The sequence below is a fragment of the Oryx dammah genome, unplaced genomic scaffold, assembly GCF_014754425.2.
Source record: "Oryx dammah isolate SB20612 unplaced genomic scaffold, SCBI_Odam_1.1 HiC_scaffold_29, whole genome shotgun sequence".
Taxonomy (NCBI): domain Eukaryota; kingdom Metazoa; phylum Chordata; class Mammalia; order Artiodactyla; family Bovidae; genus Oryx; species Oryx dammah.
In genome coordinates, this window is record NW_024070213.1 from 30,660,424 (window position 1) to 30,682,085 (window position 21,662).

At 38.1% G+C, this 21,662-nt stretch overlaps 1 protein-coding gene across 1 annotated transcript; it reads left to right on the top strand.

The window, feature by feature from the left end:
* Positions 1-1,264: 1,264 nt before the first annotated feature.
* CMAS (cytidine monophosphate N-acetylneuraminic acid synthetase) lies at positions 1,265-17,007 on the top strand. Its single transcript, XM_040235330.1, has 8 exons — positions 1,265-1,627; positions 8,595-8,737; positions 8,892-9,047; positions 11,568-11,701; positions 13,443-13,537; positions 13,918-14,089; positions 15,192-15,345; positions 16,412-17,007. Exons 1-8 carry the CDS (start codon positions 1,368-1,370, stop codon positions 16,600-16,602), a joined length of 1,305 nt encoding a protein of 434 aa, XP_040091264.1. The 5' UTR covers positions 1,265-1,367; the 3' UTR covers positions 16,603-17,007.
* Positions 17,008-21,662: the final 4,655 nt, after the last annotated feature.

Genomic DNA, 21,662 nt, shown 5'->3' on the forward strand with positions numbered 1-21,662 from the left:
ACCTAGGACAGACAAGCAGACTCTCTACTTCCAGATACAGGCTTGCAAAAGTGGTAAAATGCAAAGTGTATGTTAGGTAGGAGATTTCTTTCTAAAAAATCACACAAAAAAGATATGTGTGTATGTACACGAGTGTGTGTGTGTGTCTGTGTGTGTGTGTATGCACCTTTGAATCTTTTGGCTGGATCATGAGCTTTTCCCTTCTCCCTGTGTGGCTTAACCCTCCTTTCTTCCATGTGAACACAAGCCTCCCAGTCAGTTTCAGAATAGAAACTCTCCTCATCCCCCTTCCCTCATCCTGCCCTGAGGATTCAGGTTTAGAGGGTCCTTAGCATCCAAATATTCAGCAAGAAAAAGATCCTTTCTTTCCCAGAGTCTCTGGAAAGGACTTGAGGGGGATCCGGTTGATCATATTCCTGTCTCCCGGCCACAACTGTTCTCAGGAAGATGAGGTACTTTGATCAGCCTGGGTCATACATTCACTGCAACACTGCTGAAGATTTGTGTGAAATGCCCACCATGTAAGAGAGCTAACAATTCCCAAAAGGAAAAGATTTCAATAGTCCAAAAACAAACAAACAAAACTAAACAGATGTCTGTTGCACTGAGAAGGGACTAAGCAAGGTTGACTTCCAAGTTTTTCCACCTAGGTGGATGGTGATGTTGGTAGAATATGAAGACAGACACATTCACATTGTAGTGATCATATCTCACTATACACAAACACAGAATCACTACATTGGACACCTGAAACGAACACGTTACATGTCAATTATATCTCAATTAAAAAAAAAAGAAAGAAAAAGAAAATGCAAAGATAGAAGTAGTTTGAACCCATAGGGAGAGCTGTTTTTAAAATGTTGAGTTTAAAGGGCCTGGAGGACATTCGAATGAGGTCATCTCTCAGAAACAAGAAGTAGGTAGCATAGCAGAAAAATGGACACTTAAATTTTTAAATGAAAATTGTTTCGAGTTAGGATGCATCAGGGTGTGATGTGGAAAACCACTACAGTTTCTAATGGGCAAATTCTTCAGCAAAAAACTACTTGTTGCCCGTGTTTCTTATTTTATTAATCTCCATTCAATATCAAGCTCCGCAGAATCTGCACTTCCTTCCAGTCAGGACGGGGCTCCGGGTGCCCGACTTTGGCTTGGGGGTCGCGCAGTCGGAGCCTACTGGCCCTGCGAGCAACCCGCGGACTACAACTCCCGGCGTGCCCCGCGAGGGTGCGGGATCGGAGGTGGGCGGGGCCGGGAACAGCCACCCCCGTGGGCAGTCGGGCGGGGAGATCGGGCGGCGCCGAGCTGAGGTGGCGAGACAAGAGCTCCCGGATGTGGAGAAGCTGGGGAGAAGGCGTGGGAGGAAGATGGACTCGGTGGAGAAGGGGGCCGCCACCTCCGTCTCCAACCCGCGGGGGCGACCCTCGCGGGGCCGGCCGCCGAAGCTACAGCGCAACTCCCGCGGCGGCCAGGGCCGAGGGGTGGAGAAGCCCCCGCACATGGCGGCCCTCATCCTGGCCCGGGGCGGCAGCAAGGGCATCCCCCTGAAGAACATTAAGCACCTGGCGGGGGTCCCGCTCATTGGCTGGGTCCTGCGTGCGGCCCTGGACTCGGGGGTCTTCCAGAGGTGCGCATGTGCGAGAGTGGGCGGCGCGGCCTGGGCGGGGGTCGAGAGGGGGAGCCGGGCCGCCGGAGGGGCCAGGGCCCCGGGGTAGCGGCCCCCGGAAGGGGTGCACAAGATCCGGGGTGCCTGGGCCCCGGCCGCCCGCGGGGGAGGCAGGGCTCCAGTTTCTTCCTTGTTCCGTAACTGCTAATAGCCGTGAACTTGGGACTGTTCCTGCCCCAGCCCTTGAGAATGACACCCGTAAAAGGGGAGATTTCCTCTTTTCGAAAGTCTGCGCTGCCCAGGTTGACCTCACAGGGTAAAGGCAAGGAGGCCACCCTTGTGAAACATCTGCGATAATACCTCCTTTAGACGAAGGCCACTAGCTTTCCCCTGTTGCTCAGCGTCTGCTACCCACCTGGTGCTGATCGATTAAGGAGGCGTCAGGTTCATGAATGGAGTGGGGTGTCAAGGCTTTTCTCATTTCCAGCTCAGCTTGGAGATCCTTTCCTGACCTTTGGAAAATACTCTATCTGCCTGTTGTGAGTCAGCACAATCTAGAAAGCTGCCCACATTTGTACCTGGTTGCGAGACAGTGGAACAGCGTACCGTGGGGCTGTTTGATGAAATGCTTCTAAATGATTTGATCATACCTTTGGAACCTCGTTTGCCCTAAGGACGGCTTTAATTGTGCATCATTTAAGAGACATGGCCATATGCCATGTTAGTCAGGAGTTATGTCATTCATAAAAGGGAGGAGGCATTCTGTGCCAAGAATGAATTTACACATGGTAATTTCAGCCTAATTGTGCTTGAATTTGTTCCCCGTGAAAAGTAAATTTTGATTGTCGAGTTTTGGTTTTTAAAGAGATGGCTGTCTTTGGAGCATATTAATTACATACATTAACATGTGGATAAATGATTTTCATTTAACCGAACGTGTTTACAAAGGAGATACCAAAATAGTATAAATTTACTAATTTTCTTGATGTTTTTATCCAAAGGAAGTCTTGGGTGGTGCTGGGTGAATAGAAGCCTGCACACAGAAGATATTAATAACAGAAATGTAACAGGAAGTGTGCAGAGGAGAGATAGGGAAAGACTTGGGGATTTGGTTCAATTCGGTAAACACTGAGTCTGAGTTTCTGCCATACACATCCAAGGGGATTACAAGATGCATGTGACGTGACTCACAGACTTTGGGACATTTTTACCTCCTTACAAAAGGTACACACTGGAAAACAAAAAAGGACCGAGAGAAGGTGTATCCAAGTTAGTAGTGATGTAGTAAAACCCTATATCTGTGACATAAACCAGAGATCAAAATCACACTTAATAGATTGAGAACAGAACTCCTTTACAACTCCTACTGCATATGTCAGGAAACCCTTTTCAAACTGGCTTATCCTAAAAAAAGGTAGGAAGTGTTTGAGATACAAATTCAAGAGCAAAAATGATTCATTCATTCTACAAATATTTATTGACTACCTACTATGTGACAGGCACTGTTATGTGTCCTTAACCAGGAGTTTAGCAGTAGGGTCCATCCATAGATGGAGCTGGCATTATAATAGGGAGAAGATAGTTAATATATAGTGTACTGTATCAGGTAGTAATTCATATTTTTAAGAAAAAGAAAGTAAGGGGATGGTGCATGTGATCACCATAATCCTGTTTCTTGGTTCCTCTAAGGCTCTCCCTTTTATGGTATGGGGGTGGTTTTGCTGAAAACTGCAAAACTTTATACACATAACAACTCTGTCCAAGCCTCTGTGGTCAACCAAACTCCATCATGGTTTCTAACGGTTTAAAGGCTTTGTTCTTAGGATGATTCCAGCCCCATAAAAGGAGTTCTCAATGCTGCCAGGAGGATTTACCTTCTTTCTGGCAGATAGCTGCTATACAACCCTCCTTCAGCAGTTAATTTAGGAAACTTGTAATTATCCATTCATTCTCTTCCCTTTGAGGTCTAATCTACCACCCCAAAGGGGTAAGTTTGAATTTAATTGACTTATTCTGAAGCTGCAGTCAGTTTGGAGCAGCCTTCTTGCTTCTCACCTTCTACTTTCTTAAAAAAAAAAATCTACCCTGTGAAGGAATTGGAGAAAACTGTAGCTCACCCTGTTTGTTTTTCAGGCCTGGAGATTACTTTGTCCAAAATTATTTTGACTTAATTGAGTTTCTAGCCTGCTTAGAATCAAAGCTAACAATACTTTCAAGGTTGCTAACTTTGCCCATTAACTTACATAGTTAACAGTCAAGAAAAAATGCTGTGATATTATTTTCATTTAGTAAAAAGTCATTGTGAGAGCTGAGTTTGTAAGAGCTTGGTTTTCAACAGTGGTTGAATGCTGTGTAAGTAAATCTTAGAGTGCATCGATTTTTTTACATGTTGCCTAATATATTTGTGAAAAATAAACGTAAGTGTTGGTTTCACTTTCAGGGTGTGGATTTATGATTAATGAAAGGCTTGGGCTGTGTTGTCCTTGAAATGGCAGTTTATGATTTGAAGTTTCTGTTATAGGGATCATGGTTGATATTCCTGTTCATCCTGTTAGATGTAGTATGACTTCATTTGAGGCTAAAGCCATTATCATTCCACTTTGATGGTTACTTTATACTTGATTTTAAATTTTATTAAAAAAGCCTGTTTGTTCATTTGCTCATCCTTTTCTCTTGCATTTGCTAATGTAATGGTGCCCCTTAGCTGAGTGGAAATGATTGACTTCCTTATGATGATGTAATAAATGATAATCACTGTATTTTAAGTGTACATGTAGGATGCTGTTTTCATATTCATAGTGCCATTGCCTTACATAGTACAAATAAATTAAACGTTTGGACCTTTGAAGGTCTGAAAGCAAAACTTCAGTTTTCCTTCAAACAGAGCTAGTGTGAGGATTAAATGAGACTGTCAGCTCTTCCTTTATCACCATTCCTATTATTTTCAATAGCTATTACTTACTAAACATTTATTTTATATTGTGGTTTATATTGATTTTTCATAACTTCCCTGGTGGCTCAGAGGTTGAAGCGTCTGCCTCCAGTGCGGGAAACCTGGGTTTGATCCCTGGGTCGGGAAGATCCCCTGGAGAAGGAAATGGTAACCCACTCCAGTATTCTTGCCTGGAGAACCCCATGGACAGAGGAGCCTGGCGGGCTACAGTCCATGGGGTCGCAGAGTTGGACACACCTGAGCGACTTCTCTTCTTCACTTCTTCTTCTGCATAACAACCATATTTGGTAATTGCTGTCATTGTCACCTCTGTTTTAGTGAAAATTTAGGCTTAGGGAGATTTGGCCTTGGGTCATGTAACTAGCATGTGGTAGAACCAAGACTTGAGGCCCTTCCTTCAGAGTCCATGCTCTTAACCATTTACTGTTTCATTCATTCAGCCAGTATATATTGAGCACCTGTTATGTTGCAGGAACTATAAAAATACTTTGTAAAAAGTAAAGCATCATAGAAAGGTCAGTTATTGCTTCCTGGCCATTCTCTATTTCTACTAATAGGTTGAGAATTTCTCATGTCAATGAATTTTGTATCCCTGGTGTCCAGAGAAGGGCCTGAAACAGACTACACAGTCAAGAGTCATTTCTGTTTCATGAAAAAAGGAATGAATGAATAATGAAAGAAGAAGCATAGGCAAACCTCTGTTTTTATTTACCGTTTAAGCATTTCCAAAAGATCACTGAATCCTGAGGTGTTGAATGTTTATTACAGTAAAGATCAGGATATTAAAGTAAATGGCTTCAGTAATTTATTTCAGTTAGTGAGTTAACTAGATGTCAAAAGACTGGTCTCTTTTACTGTTTACTTTTTACTTTATTACCATCACCACCCTCCTTTTATCCTCCCTTTAAAAAATTTACTGTGTTTTCATTGATACTTCAGTTTGTTGTATACCTTTGTGACATTTTCCAGTAAAAAACTTATACCAAAACTATTTCATATTTTGCAGTGGAGGGAAATGAGGGCTTCTGTGTTCTGCCTTTTGCAGAATGACCCAAGTAGATATGACACACTTGACCTCTAGCCAGTGGCTCATCTTGCTTCCTCTGAAAAAAATTAAGGGGCAGAGTGGGGGTTTATTGACTTTATTTCTAGATTTAAATCTTCCTTCTGCCAATAGTAAAGGGAATTTCTTAAATCTAGAGCTGTTAGAAATTTTTCTTTAGTTTCTTTCTTTTCACTCTTGACAGTTGAGCATAGTATGAAACACGCAGTTTCGCTTTCATTCAGTAGATGTTGAATGAAAGGGGTTAAGAAATACAGTTGACCCTTGAACAATATGAGGATTGGGATACCAACTCCCCTCCTCAGCCAGGGCAGTCAGAAGTCCCAGATCAGCTTTTGATCTCCTAGAACTTAACTATTAGTAGCCTACTGTTGACCAAAGCCTTCCTAATATCATAAACACTTTTTTTTTTTTTTAATTTAGGGCTTTCCTGGTGGCTCAGATGATAAAGAATCTGCCAGCAATACAGGAGACCCGGGAAGATCCCTGGGTCTTCCCAGGGTTGGGAAGATCCCCTTCAGAAGGGAATAGCCCCTGGAGAAGGGAATGGCTACCCACTCCAGTATTCTTGCTGGAGAACTCCACGGATAGAGGAGCCTGGCGGGCTACAGTTCATGGGGTCGTAAAGTGTCAGACACAACTGAGCATCCGACTTTTTAAATTAATTAATTTGTTTTTTAATTAAAGGAAAATTCTTAAAATTCTGTAGTGCTTTACAGTTTTCAAAAGTTTTACACACATGATTTCATGTAATCTCATTTTTTCTCCCTAACCCTGTATTGGCCTTCCTCCCCCTTTCCCTCTCCCCACTGGTAACCACTAGTTCTCTATATCCGAGACACATTATGCTTTATTAATTTTATTTATTTTCATTATTTATTAACACATTTTATATATTTATTATATAGTATGTTACAGTAAATTAAGCTAGAAAAAAATGTTATCAAGGAAATCATAAGGAAGACAAAATACATTTACAGTACTTAGCTATAATGATATCATAATTGTACTTTGTTTACAAGATGGATCATCTATCAGTACCTACATCAATATTGTCTTATACAAAACACTGTAGATGTTATATATATTACTAACACTGAACATCAAAAATGAAAAGATATTGTGAAAAAGTCATATTTATCTACAAGTATAATGATTCAGGCATTGATAACAAAGAAGCAGTTACATGACTGCTTTGTGGTAGTCTAGGGCTTCCCTGGTGGCTCAGTGGTAAAGAACCCAGCTGCTAGTGCTGGAGACTAGGGTTTGGTCCCTGGGTCAGAAAGATCCCTTGGAGAAGGAAATGGCAACCCACTCCAATATTCTTGCCTGGGAAATCCCATGGCCAGAATTGTCTGGCAGGCAACAGTCCATGGGGTCACAAAGAGTTGGACAGGACAGAGCAACTAAACAACAATAATGGTGGTCTATTTTAATCAGTATGATTGCTTCATGGTAGCCTGGCCCACACACACTAATGAATGAATCATTATAAAAATTTTATGGTATATAGTATTACAACCATATTCATAGTACAGTGTCAGAAACATTGTTCCATTTTTTAAAAGCCAAAAGTGCAACATTATTAACTTCATATTAAATATCATTCATCTTATACCTATGTGAGGGTAGACTATTATCTACATGAAAGTAAAGTGGAAGAGTTGTATTATCATGTATTATCTACATGAAAGTAAAGTGAAAGACTCAGTCATGTCTACTGTTTATGACCCCATGGACTGTAGCCTGCCAGGCTCCTCTGTCCACAGAATTGTCCAGTCAAGCATACTAGAGTGGGTTGCCATTTCCTACTTCAGGGGATCTTCCTGACCCAGGGATCAAACCCAGGTCTCCTGCGTTGTGGGCACATTCTTTACTATCTGAGCCACCAGGGAAACCCACTATCTACCTATGTTTTATGTATTCATGGCATACCTAACTTTATTTTTTCTGATAGTACTAGGCTGCACAGTTTGCAATTTTGTTCATACTGTTGCAGATCTCCTTAAATTTTCCCCATACATTTATTGAAAAAAATTCGCAGTTCAAACCTGCGTTGATTAAGGATCAACTGTATGGACATGCCAAAGAAGTCATTCAGATGTCTTTGTGGAGTGTCAGTCTAAAAGCATTGTGGCTAGAGTAAAACAGTCTGTTTCTAGCAATGGAAATTTATAAAGGTTAAGAAAACTTCAGTAGAGACTAGTATGCATCCCCCAAATAATGTTTTATATTTTGCTGTGAGTCATCATCTTATAAAGTACAAAAGGTCAGCTATGTAAGGTGTGGTTAATAGACCTGTTACACTAAGCTCTCCTGAGCCAGTCCAGTCATGTTCTCCACAACTTTGCTTGTTATTGGTGGCTTCACCCAGTTGATTCTGTGTTCAGATATTTATGTACCCATTGTTAGTTGCCCCCGTCCCGCCCAAAAAAGAGTTGGCTTGTCTGACTGTTTTGGGCATATAAGTCTTTACTAAGCTTGAAACTCAGCCTTGTGATTTGGCTAAGCCACGTCTATTTTTTTTCTCAGCAGGTGTAGTAACTATACAATGTTTTGGATTTTGATGGAAAAAAGAAATAGTATCTTTATTTCCTTTAGATTCGAACTTCCAGTGTTAACTAGTATTTTTAATTAACCATTAAAAATATCAATTTTTTCTAATTTTATAAACTGATATCTAGGGCTGTGTAAACAATATGTATATAAATGTTATATATAATATAAATATAAATATTATATCTGGGACCACATTTATAATTCAAGCATTTAAAAATGTGGTTTCCATAGAAAATTCTTTATTTTTCTTTAAGTTTTATATTGCTTTGAATCTGTAACATTATTTTGATGGTACAAAAACTATTCTAACATTATGTAAGCTGCATTTTGGAGGTTGCAGAGCTCCTTTTTATCTTTAATTTTTTTTTTTTTAGTGATTTGGCTTTTTTTTTTTTTTTTTAATATCTGTACAGTGTATGGGTTTCAACAGACCATGATGAAATTGAGAATGTGGCCAAACAGTTTGGTGCACAAGTTCATCGAAGAAGTTCTGAAGCTTCAAAAGACAGTTCTACCTCACTAGATGCCATCATAGAATTTCTTAATTATCACAATGGTATGAATTTGACTAATAGTTTATTCAAAATTTTATGTAATTTTCAACTTGTTACTCATTTCACAAGACTTAACATTTGAATTTAGATCTTAGTATTACTTGCTTGCAAAGAACTTCATTTTGATGTTCTTTTCATTTGTCTTGTCTTTTTAAGAGGTTGACATTGTAGGAAATATTCAAGCTACTTCTCCATGTTTACATCCTACTGATCTTCAAAAAGTTGCAGAAATGATTCGAGAAGAAGGATACGATTCTGTTTTCTCTGTTGTAAGACGGCATCAGTTTCGATGGGGTGAAATTCAGAAAGGAGGTAATCTGTTGTATTGATTTTTATTTTAGCTCATCTTATGGAGAATTAATTTTTCTTATGAAATATTCTTTAGGAGTGGGAGAGTTAAAAAGGGAGCAGTAAAATAGAACGTGGGATTTATGTCACTATAGTAGATAATAAAACTTATAATCAGTTCTAAATCTTGTGATTGTTGAGACAAAACAATGGAAACTAAATTAATTCTCTGTCTTTCTTTTTACAAAGGATTATTTTAACCCTCTATTTGTATTTTGAGGCAAATATGTCATTTTTCTAGAGCAGATACTTTTTTTGTGTTGTTCTACCTATGAATCATATAGAATGGTGGGAATAGAAGTCTTCCACCAAAAAGTTCTGGAGAAACTCAAGAATGAATCTGTAGAATTGCTTCTCAAAGTTCACAACTTCTTATACCAAAAGAGTACCATAACATTTAGTTGGAGCCTTATTTCTCTCCAGACAGACTAGTAAAATATATCATAAAGAATAGAATTACCAACAAATAGGTAAATGAAACATACATGAAGAAAGGCAGTATGATTTCTCTTCAGTCCTGACATTTGTTGAGTGTAGGAAAACTGGGCCAATTGTCTCTAACCTATGTTTGCTTTAAAGGAAATAGTAAGGAAGATGCAGTAAAAATGGAGAAGGTCCACAAAAGAGCAATTAAGATAAGAAGATAAAGTTATAGGCAGAAAATTATTTTTAGTCTCTAAATGTGAATGTCATAAAATATGTCAATGACCAGTTTATTGATTTCATTCAATAAACAATTATTGAGTATCTTCTCTGTAGCAAATTCGTTGTTTTATATATATAATATTTTGAACTTATTTACTAATATCAAGGGGCTTTCCTTGTAGCTCAGTCAGTAAAGAATCTGCCTGCAATGCAGGAGACCCAGGTTCAATTTCTGCGTCAAGAAGATCCCCTGGAGAAGAAAATGGCAACCCACTCCAGTATTCTTGCCTGGAGAATCCCATGGACAGAGGAGCCTGGCGGGCTGCAGTCCATGGGGTCGCAAGAGTCAGACACGACTTAGCGACTAAACCACCACCACTAAATATCAAGAATAAAATATAGGAAGAATTAAAGCTTGAAAGCACACTTTTGAATAAGTTAAGGAAACCCAGTATTAAACTGAATGTTGAGCTTTATATGATAAAGTTTTATATGATTAAAGTTAAAAAGAGTTAGAAAATATCTATACATACCAACAAATACAAATTTGCAAAAACTTTAGTGAAAAGGCAAGGGAATTTCGGTATGTACCATACTATGCTATTAATGTACATGTACTATACTATGCTATTAATGTAATAGGTTTGACCCCGCCACCCCCACCAGTTTGCATTTATAGGAAAGAAATTATAGAGAAATATGCCAATAACGGAGAGAAAAATCCACTTAAATACCTTGCAAAACTAGATTATCCATAAAATCAAATACTTTACAACCATTGAGAATAGTACTGTAATATATACTCTCGGACATAGTCAGATGTCACAAGTTTTTCCCTTTAGAATTAAGCAAGTCTTAATGTATTTGTCAGGTGTCTCCTCTATGCATGCTTGGATCTGCCTGCTGGGACTTATTTCTTACAGAGTGTGTGGTCTAATGATGTCAGGATTTTAAATATCAGTAATGAAATGTTATTAAATACATAATAACTATAAACCATGTATGAGATACATATTTACTAGGACAGTTCGGGCCTAAAAAGAAAAGTATAAGGATACAATGGGAGCATGTGATCTGGGGACTTCAGGAACAGCCTTTGAATCACATGTGAAGATTCAGTGGAGAAAAATACTATAGGACCTTTAATAGGCTTCATGTATTATATCATGGTGTAATTAATGTTGGTATTGTTCGGCCCTCATTATTACTAATGATAATAAACATAATTTATTCTTAAGTATATTTTATATTAGTATTTTTTAAATTACTGGTAAGAATGTATCATACATTATATAAACATTTCCCATCAATATGTAAGGTTGAATAATTTAATGAGGAAATAGTCATTTTTCAGTAATTCCATAAATGTAGTTTCTCAACCACATTAGATAAATAACACACACATTGTATTTCTATAGAAGCACATAGTGTGCAATAGATTTAAAGGGCTCAAATATTGAATATAGTATTTTATGACAAGTTCAGTTCTTTGGCAACTAAGGTTGCTTTTATGTCCTCCCAAAGCATTATATTTGTATGAATCCCTTAAAACCTTAATTATTCAGGATTTCTCCATAAGATACTTTATTTTCCTCTTATTATTATGGAAGAGCAAAGATAAATCATCAGAATTATTTATCAGAATTATTATCACATACATCATCTGAGAGTTGCTATCAGAGGTTTTGTTCCTTTAAAAAAATCTTGTAAATTGTTTATTTAGAAACTGAAATATTCTATATTCTGAGTTTATTTTTGTTTGCTTTTTTAAAAAAATTACTGAATGAACTATTTTGGTGTTCAGAGCACTTGGGACTTATTGTAGTTTTTTGCCTTTAGTTCGTGAAATGACTGAGCCTCTGAATTTGAATCCAGCTAAACGACCTCGCCGACAAGACTGGGATGGAGAATTATATGAAAATGGCTCGTTTTATTTTGCTAAAAGACATTTGATAGAGATGGGTTACTTACAGGTTTGTGCCCTTGTTTTGCGAAAAGTCTTTTAAACCCTTTTGTTTATGTACTTTGTTCTAAGAAAAAAGTACGGCACAGTTCATAAAGGAAAGTATCAACCCCTAGAGGAAAAGGATTAACTGACAAGATTTATCATCCAATGTATTTATCTGGCACACTTAAACTCGAACTGATTTGGGATACATTCAGTGAATATGTGAGGGATTCTGCTACAATTCTAACATTAAGATAAGAAATCAACTATTGAGTATTCTACATATGTTGTGGTATTCATAGTATTTCATTCAAAATTCTAATGCATGGTTGTTGTATTGTCAAGTCGAGGTTGCACAGTTGAATAATCTTTACTGCTTTTAAAAGAGACAAAAAAAAAAAAAAAGCAGCAGTATAGTAGAGGTAAAAGAGCAACCAACCTAGGCATCAGGAAAACCAGATTATAGTAATATCTCTATCTGTAACTGTTTAACCTTGAATATATCATTTTATCTGTTCTGAATCTTAGTGCTCTCCTTTTACAATAAGTGCTCTCATTTTACAATAAGTGGGTTGGATATCTCTCTCAGCTTTAGAGCTTACATGGTTATATCATATACTATTTGTTCGTTTTAGTTATAGTTATTGTTGATTCAACACCTACTGTTGATTTATGAAATACTACATAGGTTATGTCATATAATGAAATAAAGTGGATGTTCCTAGTTTTGTTTCAGAGGAGGAAATGGTAGCTCTGAAAAATGAAGTCATTGGCTCAAAGCAAAAACAAGTTGTAAATGGCATTGTTAGGATTTTAATTCAGATCCTTATGTTACTCAAAAAATAGCATTTTAAAACTCCAAAACTCTACTGTTTATAGTAAGAATTTTCATATGACTCATTCTCTAAGGGGAAGAAATTTTCCAGTCTTCTGGTCAGTAGGCATACTGTAGGCTAGCTGTTTAGTTAAGTCTGAGTATTCAGGAAAATTAGATTTGACATCTATAGGTACAACTCTCCCTGTGCTCTTTGCTAAGGGGGACTGTAATTTGACCCTTTCCTAAGTGTGGAGAAAAATAGAAGTTCCTCATTGTAACAAGATTTGTAAAGAGACTGACAACTGTGAAAAATGTAAATTTCCAGTGATTGATCTTGACCGTGCAATGATTACAATCATAAGTGCCTCAACCCTTTTGCCCTGTGCATACCCCAGGATCACGATGCTCCTTGTTCTTGCTTTTGCCCACATGTGATCCATTTAGTTATTGTTGACTCCTGTCTGTACCTCAGAGATGAGTTCTGTGCAATAGATGTTACAGTTCCTTTTCCTCCCCAGTCTGACCCCTATTGCAAATAGGAACAGAAGTTCCAAAAATACACTACTGCTTTTGGATGATGAAGGGAGAAACTACCAGAACAAAGGGAGGAATACAACTGGGATTCTCAGAAAATTCCTTGTGGTCAGAACCCTGGAAGATATGTATTATTTGTACTCTTGTTCAGTGCTAAAATAGAATTCTGAAAAAATGGGAACTTGCACTGTGTAGGTAGAATTTGAAAAGGGTTAAATTTACTTGTTTTACATGATTGACATATATAAAGCTCTCCCCGCCAAAAGAAATTACTTGTTGTATGTCTGATATTGCTGGGTTGTTCATTTTTCTTAGTACTGTAGTGGTGAATTCATCGTTCTGTATTTTAATAAATTTGTTGATAAGCGAGAATGCGTGTTGACGACAGTCCTCATGGCACTCGCGATATGTTTAGGGTGGGAAGATGGCATACTACGAGATGAGAGCCGAGCACAGTGTGGACATCGACGTGGACATCGATTGGCCCATTGCAGAACAAAGAGTATTAAGGTGAAAACAAGACCTCAGAGCCTTTGCCCTACATCATAACAAATTATTTTTAGTAGATCCATTTAAATTCACTTTCACACACAGATTTCTGACCCTCCAAACATCTTAGAATCTTTTGTAATATTTTGCTTACGTGAGGAAGACATATACATATAATATGCCTATAGATGGCTTATTCAGTAACTTCAGAACCACGTGGTTTGGTTGGACCACACTTAAAGTTCTTGCACTATAAGCTGAAGTGTCTGTGAAGTAACTTGAAAAGGTAATGTTTGAATAATTGGATGGGAATGGATTATCAAGTTTATTGGCATTAGCCAGATGAGAGGGAGTGATTAGTTTCACACTTGGATTCAAAGGTCTGTTTTGGTTTCTTTTAGATACGGTTATTTTGGCAAAGAGAAACTGAAGGAGATAAAACTTTTTGTTTGCAATATTGATGGATGTCTCACCAATGGCCACATTTATGTATCAGGAGACCAAAAAGAAATAATATCTTATGATGTAAAAGATGCTATTGGGATAAGTTTATTAAAGAAAAGTGGTATTGAGGTATGTGCCCCCTGAACATAGTGGTGTTTTTCAAGATTGTGATATAGGGTCAAGGTACATGTGACTGAAATAAGAGATTTACATTTTTAGTATTATCAATTAAAGTGTCTCAAATTTAGCCTTGACATGCCTAGAAAATTATGCTGTTTTTACTTTTAGGTGAGTAGAATTAGGAATCAATCAACAAATAGATTTCTTGTTTATTTAATAAATGTGAATATATTATTTTAAATAGTTGCTACCTAATGTTTCCTATAGGATCTTGCAACCAGAAAGATTTCATAGAAAATAGGTGTCAGCATTTGGAAGAAAGCAAATGTCAGATAGATTTTTTTTTGAATGTAGCTTATTCTTGCAATCCCTTGGACTTCAAGGAGATCCAACCAGTCCATCCTAAAGGAAATCAGTCCTCAATATTCATTGGAAGGACTGATGCTGAAGCTGAAACTCCAGTACTTTGGCTACCTGATGCGAAGAGCTGACTCATTGGAAAAGACCCTGATAGGAGAAGGGGATGACAGAGGATGAGATGGTTGGATGGCATCACTGACTCAATGGACATGAGCTTGAGTAAATTCAGGAATTTGGTGATGGACAGGGAGGCCTGGTGTGCTGCAGTCCATGGGGTCGTAAAGAGTCAGACACGACTGAGTGACTGAACTGAACTGAACTGATTCTTACGATTGAATATTTTAATTCAAAGTAACAATACTTATTTGTATTTTCAAAAATTAAGTTTAAGATGATTTATTATGATTCATTAGAGATCCTAAATACGTGTTCCTGAGCAGGTCGAAAGACAAGTTATAGACTCTCCTCTGAATAAAATGAGTTATAGGGGAATCTTAGATTGTTAACAGACAATGTATGTTTTATTTTTTTACCTGTAGATAGATTGCTTTTCACTGTGGAAAACAGTCTTTCACCTTTATTGGACTACTAAAAATAAAATCTGCTAAAGCTTCATCATTTTAAAATAAGTTAGTTGATTTTTCTTAATTAGTCCTTCAAAGGACTACTCACTTGTGATTTGTATTATTTAAAAGGTATTATTTTATTGTGAGTGATATCTGTTTTCTCACTTTGCCCTTTTATTTTTTAGGTGAGGTTAATCTCAGAAAGGGCCTGTTCAAAGCAGACCCTCTCCTCCTTAAAACTGGACTGCAAAATGGAAGTCAATGTGCCAGATAAGCTTGCAGTTGTAGATGAATGGAGAAAAGAAATGGGTCTGTGCTGGAAAGAAGTGGCATATCTTGGTTGGTATCCTTCTTTTCAGCCATAATAATGGAAAGCCATAATTATGCAAAGAGATACTTTAATATTTATTATCTTTCACTGAAAACAATTCAAATTTCCATACATTTAATAATTAAAATTTTCAGTAGATACATGTAGAACAAATTTAAAATAAACACTCTTAACCAACATTTTATTAGTGGTATTTGGTCTATATTATAGTAATAGTTGTATTCACAATGGTGAATGTTAGGTCCTGGGAGTTTCTGAAATTTATCCAATCAAAGGAAAGATAAGAGAGGGAGGTCAGAGAGAGTAAAAAAAAATAAGGCAGGGAGAGGGATATAGTTAGGTCAGTGTGATGATAATTATTTATCAAGCAGTATACAAATCAGAACTGTTAAAGGGAGACTTAAGATGTATATCAACAAAATGCAATATGTGCACCTTTTTTGATTTCTGACTCAAATCAATTATAAAAAGACAATTTTGAGACAGCTGAGGATATTTGAGCATGTACTAGGTTAGTAGATGATAGTAAGGAATTACTGTTGATTTTGTTAGTTGGATGATATTGTGTCACTTTCTTAAAAATGTATTTATTATAGGGAAATGGTGAAGTGTTTATGGTTTAAGTATGTTGTCCGGGAATTCCTTCTTCCTTTCCTTCAAAAAACTTGGCAGGGAATGGATAAAAATATTGATAAATAAGGCAAAACATTAATAATTATTCCACATAAATTTGGGGTTCTTGCTTATTGGAAATTTTCCTTCATAAAAAAGTTTAAATTATTATAATTTATATGTAGAATTTCTAGTACCTATAATAGGCATAGCACACAGAGAGGATACTCCATTCTCCTGTAATTGATAAGCATTTATTTGAATTGCTTAAGAAAAAACACTAGACCTCAAGTATTTACTATACATAGAAATACTTTAACTCATTTTGTTCCATCTAATCTGTAGCATTCTTATATGCAGTGTCTGAAGTTGCCAGAACTGTTTATTGACTGCTCTTTGCATTATTTAGAAAGAATGTTCCTTATCTTTAAATATTTAACTAGTGTTTCTTCAACTTGATAGGAAATGAAGTGTCTGATGAGGAGTGCTTGAAGAAAGTGGGCCTCAGCGGCGTTCCTGCTGACGCCTGTGCTGCTGCCCAGAAGGCTGTTGGATATATTTGCAAAAGCAGTGGAGGCCGTGGTGCCCTCCGAGAGTTTGCAGAGCACATTTTCCTACTCATGGAAAAGGTTATCAATTCATGCCAAAAGTAGAAAGTAGTGTCATGTTGGAAAAGAACATATGCAGCCTTCATCAGCCATTTTAACTTTTATTTTTGATTAACTACAATTCCATGCTGTAATGTTAACAGTGTGATTTAATTTGTGATCTATCTGATCTCTTTTAAAGCACTCAAACTCTCACTCTGAAACCTTCTATGAAATAACTGTGCTCTACTTTTCCTCTTTATGCGGAATCATTAATTAGAGGTTGATTACAGTCTTTCTCAGATTTTTAGTCAATGCAAGTAAGAACATCATCAAAATTGACTTTGTATTGTACTCTGTAAAGTTGTGCGTTTGTGTGCTTTTAATGATGCTGAAACTTTATTTATTTGGGGATAGTTTGTCTGGTAAGACATGCCCTTCTATTAATAAAATTACATTTCACAAACTTGATGAAAACTGCCTTGTTGTTTTAGAAGAGGTTTACCGAACACTGCCCAATTTCCTTTAAACACTGACAGTGCAATTGGCCTAAGAAACAAGCCACCAAATCCCAGCTGCGGAGCATCCCGTTGCGCTCCATACACGGATACATGTAGCACATAAATACAAATAGAGATGTCTGGATGAACTGGTGCATTGTGAGGCTCTGTGTTGATTTGTAGGGTGTCATCTGCAGTTACCTCTGAGGTCATGGTGGTTTTGTATACTATATTTGGCTATTATTACAATTTTACAACCACCACAAATCACTCTCCTACCTGCTTAGATTCCAAGAATGGGGCGTTAACTCATAAATGTGGACCCTTACCTAATAAACACTAACCATTTCCTGTGGAACATTTTCATCTATTTCCACTATAGAAAGTTCATGTAAAACTCTAGCAAGAAGCAGGCCACTCATACTGTGCTATATAGGAAGTTGTTTTTCTGTCAGGGCTGAGTGAATCTTCAGTTCAACGACTGCCCCATAGGCCAGACATGAGGTAGAAGAAAAAAGGATCCTCTTCTACATTAATTTCCTTTACAGTTTGTCCTGGCTTTACTCCCATCTTTCTTGCTTTCCCACAGCAACTTCTTTTCTCCAGTCCCCTTAAATTTACACATTCCCAAAGGTTCTTACCCCTATTCTTGTTCTTCCCAAAGACCACATCTCTATTCAAAATTTCAGCTATAGACTCTGTGCAGATGACTCCAAAATCTAATGACTCTAAAATCTAATGTCCGTTGTGAGTTCTGGTTCCATTTCAAATTCTTATAGGCCAGACACTTGTACCTCATCTCCCAAAGGTCTCATTTTATCACTGGGACATCACAGTCTTCCTCAGTTTCTCCATTTCTAGTCAGACACTAGATCTTGAGCTTGACACTATAGCCCAATGTCCTTTCAGTTTATCTAATACTATTGCTAGTTTGATTATATATTTGCTGTTATCCTTTACAAAATGGATACCACAGAATGTGATCACACGTGTCCTGGTCCAAATGTGCTCTGAACACGTAATATTTCCAGCTTTGGTTCCTACTAATCAATCAAGCTATTCTGTGTAATTCTCCAACAATGCCTCTATTAGCCTATTCCCAAACCCTACCTTCTAATCACCAAGTGAGTTACTCATTCCTACAAAAACTCCTGCCAAAATATCTCCCATAAATACCATATTTGAGTATAGATTATACTGGAGTCCTTGCTTCATTTCCATTACCCAAAGCCAAATACCAGGAGACCTTCAGTCCTCACTGTGACTCCTACTTTCTGTGTGCCCGGTAGTAGGGAATCTTAGTCAAGAAAATATATGTTCAGCACTGACATGTTAAAAAACTTAGAAGTTGCCAACCCCTTCCTTATAAGATGGACTTCCCTGGTGGCTCAGACGGTAAAGAATCTGCCTGCAATGCGGGTGACCTGGGTTCAATCCTTGGGTCAAGAAGATCCCCTGGAGAAGGAAATGGCTATCCATTCCAGTATTCTTGCCTGGAGAATTCCATGGACAGAGGAGCCTGGTGGGCTATAGCCCATGGGGACTCAGAGTCAGACACGACTGAGCCACTAACACTTTGACTTTCCTTATAAGACAAACAGGCCAAACAAAATCAAATGCCCTTTCTTTGTCCTCTCAAGAGAACTGCCGTCTGTGGGGTCGCACAGAGTCAGACACGACTGGAGTGACTTAGCAGTAGCAAGAGAACTGAGATAGGACAAACATCCAGAATCTGAAGAGATACACACCTGATAGGGGTTTGCCTAGAGCAAAAGCTGCCGGATGCCATAAATGAACAGTTAACTACTAATTTGAAAGCTGTTGGAGGTTGTGTGAACCAAAGTGAGGCAGTAGTCATGGAGACTGTAGTCATGATGGGTGGAAGTGTAGGGCACACCTTCCCTGCAGAAATCACAGACTGAGTCTGAGGATTCAGGAAGAATCCCCGTGTGGCCCTGATAGGAGAATAGCCATTGTGAAACCCTTTCTCCCTAGGAAAGGGCTATTCCAGTAGGAAGGACTTCTTCCCCAGAGGGCAATACTAAATGACAACCCAGCAGGGAGAAGGGAACTGTGCTCCACTCCAACTTTTCTGTCTCACCTAAGGTGGGTAAACTCTCCCTTAGTCAACAGGGGAGATAACATCAAGGAAACAGTGAATGCTGCAGGCAGAAAGAAAGTAAAAGCAGGAGAAAGAAAGCTATATACCTTGTAGGAGAGACAAACCCTTGTGAAGACCAAGAGAGAGAGCCAATATTCCCAAGAACCAACTAAAAGATTAAGACTTTGAAGATTTTAGAATGTTCTCTGTCTTTCATACCCTATGCCACACACTAACATATTGCTAGCATAACAGTGGATTATACCTTTCAAAGTTACAAGACACAGACGTCCTCTGAGGAGCAATACAAAAGGAAGTCCCCAAACTAAAAACAAGGACATTGGATAAATTTGAGGTCTCTGGTACATCTTGCTACAAGAAACAGCCCAACTCCTAGCAAGATTAATGTGAATCTTCACACTAAAAACCTGTATGTATCAGCACCTATTACTCAATAACATATCTAGCTTTACAAGGCATATCAAAAGATGAGAAAAAGCAGAATCTGAAGAGACAAAGCAATCATCAGATACAGACTCAGATATGACACAGATGTTAGTATTATCAGACAGGCAATTTAAATAGCTATGATTAATATGAAAGGCTACAATGGGCAAAGTACACAACATGAAAGACTAGCTAGGTAATGTCAGTAGAAAAATGGAAACGATAAGGGAATCAAAAAGAAATGCTAGCAATCAGACACAGTAACAGAAATGAAGAATGTCTTTGAGAGTGGGTGAGTATGCTTGAAACAGCTCAGGAAAGAATGGGTGAACTCTCTAATATTAGCCAATTTTATTTTTCTCTATACACCTGAATTACATGTTTATTTTATTATGTTTTATAATTTTCCAGCTTTATTGAGATTTCCTTGTTGATGTTCAGTCACTCAGTTCTGCCCCACTCTTTGCAACCCCATGGACTACAGCACGCTAGGCTTCCCTGTCCACCATCTCCCAGAGCTTGCTCAAACTCATGCCTATTGAGTCAGTGATGTCATCCAACCATCTCATCCTCTGTTATCCCCTTCTCCTCCTGCCTCAGTCTTTCCCAGCATCAGGATATTTTCCAATGAGTTGGCTCTTCATCACATCAGGTGACCAAATTATTGGAGCTTCAGTTACAGCATCAGTTCTTCCAATGGATATTCAGGACTGATTTCCTTTAGGATAGACTGGTTTGCTCTCCTTGCAGTCCAAGGGACTCTCAAGAGTCTTCTCCAACACCACAGTTCAAAAGCATCAATTTTTCAGTGCTCAGCCTTCTTTATGCTCCAGCTCTCACATCTGAACACGACTACCAGAAAAACCATAGCTTTGACCTGAGCTGTACTTGACATATAACATTGTGTATGTTTAAGGTATTCAACATGATGATTTTAAATACTTATATATTGCATGATTACCACAATAATGTTAATCAACACATCCATTACCTCATACAGTTACCATCCCGTGTGTGTGTGTGTGTGTGTGTGAGTGAATGTGTGTGTGGTAAGAACATTTAAGACTTACTCTTTTAGCAACTTTCAAGTTTCAATACAATTTCAATACAATACAGTATTGCTAACTACAGTCACCATGTTATACACTAGTTCCCAGAAACTTACTAACTGAAAGTTTGGATCCTTTGACCAACATCATCTATTTGCCTTACTCCCTAGCCCCTGGCAACCATCAATACACTCTCTATTAATCCTTTTTTGTTGGTTTTATTTTATTTTATTTTACGATTCCACATGTAAGTGAAATCATGTGGTATTTGTCTTTTTCTCTTGAGTGTATTTCACTTAGCATAATGCCCTTAAGTTTCATTCATGTGGTTGCAAATGGCAGGACTTCTTCCTGCTTATGGCTGAATAATATTCCACTGTATGTATCTATGTTAGACTTCCCCAGAGGTTCAGTGGTAAAGAACCTGCCTGCATTGTAAGAGACACAGAAGGAGCCATGGGTTTGATTCCTGGGTCAGGAAGATCCCTTGGAGAAGGAATTACAACCCACTCCAGTATTCTTGCCTGGAAAATCCCGTGGACAGCCCATAGCATAGAAAAAGAATCAGACACAACTTAGTGACACAAACATACACACACACGTATTCAACATTTTCTTCATTCATCATTGACAGACAGGTTGTTGACATGTGTTATGAACTTGTCAAGTTAACATTTATAAAGTGGATTACATAGATATGCGTGTGCATGCTGAGTCCTGTCCAACTCTTTGCAGCCCCATGGACTGTACCTCACCAGGTTCTTCTGTCTATGGGATTTTCCAAGCAAGGATAGTGGAGTGGGTTGTCACTTCCTCCTCCAGGGGATCTTCCCAACGCAGTAATCAAACCTGCATCTGCAGTGTCTCCTGCATTTAGGTGGATTCTTTACCACTGAGCCACCAGGGAAGCCCATCACATAAGGTATGGATGATCCAGTATGGTAACTCAAGATACTGCTGAATTCCACACAGACACAACAGATACACAGCAATTTTCTTTAAAAGAAATTCAAAAACTAGCTGAGTGAT